The sequence below is a fragment of the Eurosta solidaginis genome, chromosome 3 (assembly GCF_040869045.1).
Source record: "Eurosta solidaginis isolate ZX-2024a chromosome 3, ASM4086904v1, whole genome shotgun sequence".
Lineage (NCBI taxonomy): Eukaryota > Metazoa > Arthropoda > Insecta > Diptera > Tephritidae > Eurosta > Eurosta solidaginis.
Window position 1 is genome coordinate 196405401 of NC_090321.1, and position 10990 is coordinate 196416390.

At 36.5% G+C, this 10990-nt stretch overlaps 1 protein-coding gene across 5 annotated transcripts in view; it reads left to right on the plus strand.

The window, feature by feature from the left end:
• The window catches only part of LOC137244852 (uncharacterized), a 132436-nt gene extending 122847 nt beyond the window's left edge, over positions 1-9589 (plus strand). For all 5 annotated transcript variants that reach the window (XM_067774486.1, XM_067774488.1, XM_067774487.1 and 2 more), the window contains exon 7: positions 5801-9589. In XM_067774486.1, coding sequence (XP_067630587.1) covers positions 5801-5982 — 182 coding nt within the window. In that variant the 3' untranslated portion in view covers positions 5983-9589. The remainder of the gene's footprint in view (positions 1-5800) is intronic.
• The last annotated feature ends 1401 nt before the right edge of the window (positions 9590-10990 follow it).

Below are 10990 nucleotides of genomic sequence, written 5' to 3' on the forward strand. Positions count from 1 at the left end.
TCCAAAATTTTACTAATTTTCTATTCTGCGTCATAAGCCCAACTCACCTACCAAGTTTTATTGCTTTATCTGCCTTTGGTAATGAATTATTGCACTTTTTCGAAAGTTTCGATATCGAGAAAGTGGGCGTGGTTATAGTCCGATATCGTTCATTTTAAATAGGGATCTGAGATGAGTGCTCAGGAACCCACATACCAAACTTCATCAAGATACCTCAAAATTTACTCAAGTTATCGTGTTAACGGACGGACGGACATGGCTCAATCAAATTTTTTTTTCGATCCTGATAATTTTGATATATGGAAGTCTATATCTATCTCGATTCCTTTATACCTGTACAACCAACCGTTATCCAGTCAAAGTTAATATACTCTTTGAGCTCTGCTCAACTGAGTATAAAAACAATTGTATAAAGCAATACGAGTATGTCTCGCTAATTAAACATAATATAGTTTTATTCTGACAAAAAAAGAAAAAAGAACAATGTGCCAAAATTACACGTTAAGTTTTTGAGTTTTAGTTGCAAGAGTTCTTTATTTAATTTTTTTAATTGTATGTGTTTCAAAATATCTCGTCCTATATCTGTGTGCTTCTTACCATCATTTGCGTGCTCCCATTGTAGTTAAAGTGTATTCTTTAAGTTTGAAAATTACTTTCGTTCTTGCATTTTACTACTTTTGCAATTCAGTATCACAAAACTTGTAAAACAACCATACTCCAAAATATCGAGCCTTAAATGTAATTTTATTGTAACCAACAGCATTATTATAATTTTACTAGCAAACCCGGCAGACGTTGTTCTGCCCTAAATTTGGCCTATCTGCATAAATTTTAATAAGCTTTTTCCGTCTAAGTCTGCCCTACTCCTATACACTTTTTCCTAATCTTTTTATCACTCCTCCCTGCGTCTTTTTCGCTTCATCTCCATCTTCGTCTCATTCTATCTCTTTCTCAGTCTCCTTCTCTATTTTCTCTTCTCTCCAGTTTTTCTCCTTCTTCTGCATCTCTTATTGCCAGTCCCAGAGGTTGGTATGTATTTTGTTCCAGTCCCACTCCGAGTCTCAGTCCCAGTCCCAGTCCCAGTCCTAATCCCAGTCACTGTCCGTCTCTGGTATACTTCCCGGAAAAAAGCATCGTAAATACTAATATAGGCAAATTTATATATGAAATTTCAGGCAAATCGAATAGGACGTATGTAAATAGGTATGTGGGTATTATTAATTATTGTCTTTATTTCGGCTTCGCATTCATATTTATCAGTTTTGCCAGGTTGATGCGACTAAATCGAATATCACAATGAACTTTAGAGCTCTCAGCAATAGCTTTCATTTGATATCCATAATACACACACATTTTAGAGGTATCCGGGTCCATATTTTGGCCTATATCTCGAGACCCTAGTCAACCAGGAGTATAAAAATTATCCTGTACTATAGCACTCATCAACAGCTTTCATTTGATATCCATATTGTATAAACACATTCTAGGGGTACCCGGGTCCACGTTTTTATCTCAAGACCCTAGACACGTAGCGAAAAAAAAGGTAGACGTTGGCCGATTCTCAGACCTACCCAATATGCTCACAAAATTTCATGAGAATCGGTTCAGCCGTTTCGGAGGATTTCAGCCTCTAAAACCGTGACAGAATAATTTTATATATTAGATTTTAAATATTCTACTTGACTCTCACAACTATTCGCTGAGAGTAATCAAAGACCTAACGTTGGACGCCAGGTATCACCAAAATTAAAAATATGGCTTTGTTGATAGGCGTGTTATCATCGTAATGGTATTGATTTAGTAGTTGATTAACGAGCAACGATTTAAGACACATGTTCGCATGTTTATTAGCACTTAAATAATAATCCGTAAATAAAGAGCTCCAAACCAAAACGCAGTAAGTGACTCGTTGCAAGTTCCTAGATAAATGAGAAAAAATGCGCATTGGATATTCTAGCAGTTATGACAGAACACACAAATAGGCCAAAAATCATATTTATAGAACAACCATAAATATTTACTTAGTTGATAAGAATAATGCCGAACAATAAAACAAAAAATACAAGGCGCGATATATCTCCAAGGAGAGTTAGACCAAGCTTCTATTCCAATTCTTGCCATACTACTTTGTAATTTTACTACAAATTGGTGGAACAGTGCCTTAATAATTTATGCCAAATCTGAACGGCAACTGCAAAGCAGTGGAATTTTAAATGAGAATCTTTTCATGGCAAAATACATTCCGGGTATTTTTCTGATGGTCTGATAGGTGGCAGAAGCGTTCTGGAGCAGCCAGATATTTGCACGAGTAATAATATCGACAGAGTACATCAAGCACAGCTGTGGTTAAGTCATTGCAATATAGCGAATGAGATGACAATATAGAAATATTCCTGCCACTTCCCGAATGTTACGAAATGCGATTGGCGAAATATCAGCTAAAATATAAGAAAGCACCAGGTACTGACAAATTACCCTTCGAGTTATTCACACACGGAAGCGAAGAGTTGATAAGGAGCATGCTTCATTTGCAATCCAAATAGTGCATTCAGAGGCTTTTCTTTATATCTGCCTTCATGGCCAGCAGCATCCTCTTTCATTCCCATGTCATGACCAAGCCGGCGTATCCGTTAAGCCTTAGTTTGCAGGACTACGTCTCGTACAGATTACTTGCCTTCGCAAACGCGCCAATGTCCCCAATTCTTCCATAAAACGTTTCCATCGAGCACTCACAGAGCCGCATCAGCTAATGTGCTAGACCATATGTTTCTCCACCATGTAGCGGAAAGGGAATGAAATGTGATTTGTTAAGTCAGATATTTGTTAGCGGGGACGTGGCTTTATTTCTGAGTTGCCCACTTTGTATAAAGTAACATCTGGGACGTGAGTAATTCTCGGCTAGATTTCTAATATTTTTTTTTTGTTTTAATTTTTCTACCCATACAAAGGAAATCGTATATCATTTATGGTCACCCTGTCTGAAACCTTTATTTCCGCGGCTTAGAGAGATCCTCCAAAATACCGACTAAAGAAGTGATTGGTTCAGGTAATTTTATTTTATGTAGCTGTTCATCTGCATAATAGCCTCCGAAATACGATCAGTAGTTGGTGTTACAGCTGGATTTCGATTCGATTCTTAATCGATTTAATTGATCTTTTTTTTAGAAATGTAGAATCGATTTTTTTTTTAAATCGTTCGGTTCTTTAGGCATCGAAGTTTTCATCCCTATATAAATTACGGGTGCTTGAGGAAATACATATTCTGTAATTTTTGTTTTTATAAATTTAGCTTTGTTGTGTTGGTGTCTTCGAGAGAAAAGAGAAAGATGAAGAAATTTCTTCGCTCTTCTAGTAAGCAATATATTGAACATGTGTTTATAATTTTCGTGGTATGATTTTGTGTTCAGTACGAAATTAATACCACAGTTTTAGATTCTAGTAAGCCAACTGAAATTGACCCTGAAGGGGAATTCAATCTTAAGAGCAATCCTAAGATTCGCAGATCTTTTGTCTGGAAGTAATTTAGTCAAGTGCAGGGCAGTTCTGCGAAATGCAAATCGTACGGAAAAAATGCAAAGCAGGTGGAAATACAACCAATTTGTAAATCACTTGAACCGGTCACATTCAACGTTGATGGAAATGTCTTCATCAACAGCTATTATAAAATCCTTTTTTGAACCTAATAAAACAACATAAGGAAGTCTCAGTCTGTAGATCAGCGAAAAAAACAACATACGGAAGTCTCAGTCTGTAGATGAGCGAAAAAAACAACTGGATTGTGCTTTGATTAGAATGATTGTCACAGATATGCAACCCTTTAGGATTGTCGAAGATAACTGATTTAGATCTTTTACACAATGCTTGGTACGTTTTGCCTTAACGAGTAACATTAAGAAACACACTTTTAACAAATATGTTAAATCAAACTTTTTATGACATTGACAGCAGCAAACACGAAAACAGGAGTGGCAATTTTTATGAAATTTCGTCAATTAAATTCCTTATTCCGTTTTATTTTCAATAAGCTAAGAAAATACTTCCATAAAGTTTTTAACTTAAACTACGCAAACCATGACACAAATTTCCGTATGTTGTCAATTGAAAGTTCCGCATACCTCATTGGTTAAAAAGCTGCAAACGTATACTGAGAACATGTTACCTTACGTATGTAATAAATACTTCCTTTTTATACGACGCTGAACATAGATGGATTCAAATGCCGTAAACGAAGCGAGACCATTATAGATATTGTAACGAATTTACTTGCAAATCCTCTTACTTGCAACCTTCTGCTAAGTTCGAATCACTAAACTGTTGAATAAATAACTCCAATATTTAATAATGCAAAATGGTCTTTATTAAAGTACTTCCCAATAAATAACTCTACTATGGCCCGACAGATTGCGTGCTTAATCAAAACTGATTGTAGCGCCTCTACCTTTGGTGCTTTTATACTCTGTGATTTCCTCGTTGAATCTTCTAGGCGCTTCCAGAATTTACTTAGTTACTGCCATATAATTATAACTACAGATGCACGTGTATAGCTTCTCATATGCGCGCGTATTTGTGAGCGACACTTCCACAATTACAGTTGCATTCTTTCGGGAGCATCTCAGAAAAGATACCTGCATGTGTTTGTGCATCTCTTCTCCGCTGCGTGTACGTACATATGTGTAGACATAATGATTGATTCGTTTATGTAGATACATAATGATTGATTTATGAATGTGCATACAAGGCGCTGCTTAGCATCGGCTTAGAGATGGCAGTACCCCTTAGTGTTGCTAATATTCGTAACAATATTGTAATAAAAAGTATTAAAGAAGAAAGTGTATTGGTTAATGTTCCCAAGGTTGGTTTGCCTATATTTTGAAATAAAATATTCAAAAAAGCGCAAAAAGTATGACATTTCGGTAAACACTATACTAATTATCTCACTCTGATGAAAGGATCAAGTGAAGACCCATGTGACACTCTTTGATGCTTCCAATTTTATCGTCTGGCAACGAGAGAGAAACTGTCCAGCTTTATTTGTCGGAAAAAATCGTGTAAAATGGTTAACTACGTAAGCAAGTACATTGTTACAAAGAATACTCATAATTTAAATAAACTTTGTTTGGTCCGATTTAGTCGATTAAATCGATTTTTTTCTAGAATCGAATCGAAAAAATCGATTCTTAAAAAAATTGAATTCAGCTCTAGTTGGTGTATATTTATGTGCTTGTTCTCTGATCTTGGTTCGACGATAATGCTCTTTCTTCTTAAAATAGTAACGTCACATATAAGGATGTGCTGCATAGCATCCAATATACCTCTTTATTTGAAAAAAAAAAACGCATTTAAAAATTTTCAATGTTAATTAAAGTGACTGCAAAACCCGTGTAACTGCAGGAAGTTATATTTACGAACGAAAAGCCAATTCTATGTACTAGAGCAACCCGACGCTCCACGTAGCCAGTCTGGTCCTCTGGTCTTGAAAACGTCCACACAGCCTGTACTCACAACTGCCTCGGCAAGTCTATTTATGACCCCTGATCATTATCTACATAGTGAGGCAAAAGAACTGAACATAAAAGAGTATAACTAACAGATTTTTCAAATTGTCACCACAGCAAGAAACTGTAACACATTTCCTAGTTTTATAACCGCCATTTGGCTGGTTACAATAAAGTTGCTTTGTGGCGCGATTTAACTCTTTCCGGCACACTACAAGAAATCCCTAAAAATTAATTTTATTTTATTTCCTTTATTTGAATTATTTATTTAAGAAAATATAAAAAGAAAAATTTTATTTTTGCAGGATTCTGTACAAGGACGTGGAACAATTTGTTTACCACCGCGCATGGTGTGTACGTTTTATTTATGGAATTCATTGAAGCAGGTTTTTGTTTTGCGAAGACAAAGCAGCACATTGCAAGTAGAACACATCCATTTAGTTCTTCTTTGGTGCACTGTTTTGCTGCAGTATGCACATCTACGTAAAGTGGTCTTGACTGGTTGGTGGGATGATGAGCATCTTGTGCTTAGATCTACGAATGGCTTATTTTTTTTAATGCGAACTTCGCTTTGCTTTTTAGTTGTCTTTGAGACTTTGAATGAACAAAGGCTTGAAACTAAATCAAGTTTGAAGTCCTTAGTTGGTGATTGGTATCCTGTGTTTTTCGCGATGATAAACGCATTCACTATTGCGACATCAAGAAAGTGAAAAAATACTCGGTGCCACCATTTGCGGCTCTTTCTATTTAGTTCGTAATAATTTTTTAGTTGATCCAACTTGTCAACGTTGTTCATGTGCATATTATAATCGTTTATAATGCCTGGCTTATCGATCTCTTTGAGAGAACCATCGCTTTTGCGTTGGATCACCTTGACAAATTTACTAGAATCATGCAAGGTAGATAAAGCTGTAACCGCCCTTTTGTCAATACACTACATGAACAATAAGCCTGAATCGCTGATTTTCCAGTCCTATTCCCCTCTTTTTATTGTTCATCAGACTTGATGTTGCTAGGGAGAAATTTTCGAGTATGTCGCACAGTTCCACAGCTGTTTATCATCCGCTTTTTAGATCTAGAACCAGGGTGTATGGGATAAAAAAATTATCGAAAAAAACTGTATGGTGTTTTATTTAACATATATTTAACATATTTATTAACATATATATTCATCCTGACACAACAATTTTGAAAAAATTATTTAACAGTGCCAGTCACGTGTGATACAATAAGGTATTCTGATAATTAAAAATACTTAACATAAAAAAGGGGAGAAGTAAGAAAATGAGAAATAGGGATACATTATAAAATGAAACACAAAGGGAGAAAAAAAATGAGGTTTAAATATTTTGAAAAAATGAAATATAATATGTAAAAGTTCACATTCAATAATATAGAAGGTATTAAAATAGAGTTGTAGTGGTTAACAAACATTGTAAAAACTGAACACTTTATTTGTAAATTGCAGTGTATTAGTAATAATCCTTAAACTAACTGGAAGTGAGACCCAAACACGTACCGCGTTGATAAAAATTGACGTTCAGATGTCAGAGTTTTTTGTCTAGTGTAAATAAGCAGTGCCGACCTTGACGATTGAAGAAACTGAAGCCACTGGTATAAATAGTTTGGTTCCTGCGTATGAATAACCTTATGTATGAACAACACTGTTCTGAATTTTAACAAATTTTCAAAAGAAATATTTAACAACTTTACGGCATACGCAGACACATGGTCAAGTCGTTTTAGCCTAAATACGTATCTGGCAATGTTGTTATAAACAACATTAAGCTTAGTTTTACATACAGAGTCGCAATTAGCATACAGTAGCGTAGGTATTAAGTACGCTTTTGCAAGAAGAAGTCTAATGTGTAAAGGAGTGAAATACTGTGTTAGCCATAGTGTACGAAGCATGCCATACACTTTACCTACTCTACTAATGATATGATTATTCCATGTCAGAGTTTGATTAAATACCAAACCAAGGTTTTTCGCTGAGTCAACATATTCAATAACTGCACCGTCTAGCATTACCTTGTCTAACTTTCGTGTATCGAAGGCTTTTCTGCGAATGACAATACATTTAGATTTGGCAGGATTAATTGACAAACCATTCGCAGATGCCCATGCACTTACATTCGTCAATTCAGAGTTAATATCATTAATACACATGCCAACACGATCAAGAGGACAGACACCACACATATAGTTGAACATCATCAGCATAAATATGAACATTATAATATCTTAGCGCATTGGGTAAGTCATTAACATACAACACAAACAACAAAGGGCCCAGGATTGAACCTTGCGGAACACCCCTGAGCACAGGTACAAAATTAGACCTATTGCCACCAACATACACAGCCTGAGATCTCTGCACGAGGTAGGACCTAATCAAAGCAGTGGCACGAGAAGAGAAATTAAAAAGATTTTGTAGCTTGCGACATAGAAGCTCATGATCAACTGAGTCAAACGCCTTGGAATGATCGAGTAGAGTTAGAAAAGCAAGATTATTGCCATCAATTTCCATCCTAATGCTTTCTATAACATCCACAGAGCCGAAATTCTACTTCGCTTCGGTCTGAAACCGGACTGGGGGTCTGTTAGAAGTCTGTTATCATGCACATATGACATTATTTGCTTATGAAGGATACGCTCAACAACTTTAGACAAAAATGGTAGGATAGCAATGGGCCTGTATTCGTTATTTTTCTTATGTACAGGAATGATTTTAGCAACTTTACAGCACTTGGGGAATACACAGGTTATTAGTATGGAGTTAACTAGATGGGTCACATGTGACAGAATCTTTGGCAATATAATTTTGAGAAACTTCGCACTGGTTCCATCAAAGCCAGTAGCGTTTGACTTCACGGAGAGTATGGCTTGCATAGTATCACAGTCATCAACACACATAAATTCAAGAGGACTGGCACCAACATTTACACGTTAACAGTAGTTGTCAAGACTAACACGAGGGTTTGATACAGGCAAACTAGCAAAATTAACGTTAATTTCATCTAAGTCAGAGTGAACAGGTAGGCTTTCTTTAGGTTTTCCCACGCCAATCGCCCTTATGGTAGTCCAGGTTTGCCGCGAGTTCATTGCCAAGCTAAACTTGTCATCATAAAACAAACCTTTCGCTCCTTTAATTGCTTTGGCAGTAGTAATTCGAGCCGATTTAAATTGGTTATACGTATCTGCAGTACGGTACCTTTTCCACCGCGAGTATGCTTTATTACGCACATTGATTAAATGTTTAATGTTAGCATTAAACCAAGTCCTACTGCACCGATTGACTACCTTAGTTTTTATAGGGACATAATTGTCGAAAAGCCAGTTGATTTTGTCCTGCAGAAAGTTTGTTTTATCTTCAACAGATGTAAAACTCCGGATGAGACTCCACTCCACCCACTCCACTGCATCAGTAAGCGACTCATAATCAATTCGATTAAAATCACGATAAGTCACGGACACAGGTCTTTTGGTTGACTGGAAGTCGTAAATCATGAAAATTAAATCATGCTTTGAGAAACTTGAAGCAGACAATTGGTTATAGTGGAGGGTTTTTTGGAGATCACTGACAAAGAATAAATCAAGGAGAGTGCTATTAGTACGAGTGAAGTGAGTAGGAGAAGAGGTGTTTGTCGGATATAGTCCAAGAGATTCCATACTTAGTTTTAAACTGTTATCCTCCAGCAAATTGCTGTTGAAATCACCGGCAATTATGATATTACTGTAGTTGCCTAGTAGTGATTGAACGAATTCCGTGAAATCCATAAAATTCACCTGCCGATTGGGTCGGTATACACATCCAATAAGAAGCTTATCATGATTAGAAACTATTTCAACAAACACATATTCAACAGGATCACCTTCACTAGAAACACAACTTAATCTACAGGACAAGCTTTCCTTTACATAAATCGCAACACCACCACCATGACCATAGCGATCAGCTCTGTAAAGTTTGTAACCATTTACTTTCACCAAACTGTTACTATGGCGTGAGGTAAACCACGTCTCAGAAACACAAAGAACGTCGATTGACGAATCTTCAAAAAGGTATCTAAATTCGTCAATCTTTTTAAATAAACTTTGAGCATTTATATGAATTATATTAAGCCCGCTTGCTTGCTTGCTAAGGACACGCAACATAGTATAAGTAGAGTCTTTGGAACTCATAACATTAGAAGAGGACATAGTCATTTAAAGGACTTAAAAAAAGAAACATTAAATTTACACTGCTATGCAACTCAAACAAAATGTAGTATTTACTTATCGAATAAAATATGGGGGTAAAGTATGAACAAAAAGAAGAAATGAATACGGCTAGATAGAAAATATTTAAAAAATATTTATTGATGAGATTTGTCAAGCTCCTGGTGATCGTCGCAAGTGTTCGGCTCAACACGAAAGGAACGGTCCCTGTCCGGATTATTGTTTTCTAGCTCCTTAAGCATATCAGCAAAGTGTATTAGACGTGGACCGGTATTATTAGAACATTTTATATAAACGAGACCCCTTCTTGTAAAAACGGAAACAACTTTTTTCCGTTTTTAAGGGTCAGTGCTGATTTGAATATTTCATGGTTGCTTTTACTCAGTGACTCGTTGACGTAGATGCGCGCATCGGAATTTATTCCCACATGCGTCAGGCGAAGGCCACCGTTCTTGTTTTGTCGCCTGAAATCAGCGACAGCTTTTAGTAGCCGATTTCTCTCTGTAGGGGATTGAAATTTAATTATAACAGCAGGGTCAACTTGGCTGCCAGGAATAGTTCGAGCTCGAAATATGCTTTTGAGTGGAGGCGGCTGAAGATTTAGAGCAAAACAAAGATGGTTATGTATGTTTTGCAGGTTTTCAGAGTCTACACGAGGAATCCCGTGTACTCGGACTTCACAAGCAGCTGCGTGATTTTCGAACTTTGATAAACTTGATTTTAAAACGGATATTTCTGCTTCAATAGCCCCGATTTTTTCTGAAAAAGTCTCTAAGCGGATCACTCTTTCCCTTAAATCGGATAAATCACGTTTTAAAATGTCAAAATTCTCCTCAAATTTGCGTTGAAAAACCTCCATAATTCTGTTTTCAGAGTCAGTAATTTGCTTCACAACTAACTCCATAATCCTGCTTTCGGATAAAATTTGTTTCGCAAACAACTCATTGTTTTTGACTAATCTTAGGTCAATAGTGCGTATTATGTTGGACGAGGCTTCACTTAAACGCGGGGTTTCCGGTTCTGCATCACTATTTATAGCCTCACCACGACGCTTTCCAGCAGCAGATGGCATACTAACAAACATTTTTGGATATTATTAAGCTGATTTAAAGCCTATACAAATGCAAACAGGTGGCAACACCTTTTTTGATGAATTAAAAGCTTAAAAAGGACGTGTACGGGAGTCGCTGCGGCTGTTATCCAGGACTCAAACCAGGAACAGTATGTGATGATGACAAATAGATGGCGCTAGTCGCAGACACTGACGAAAACTG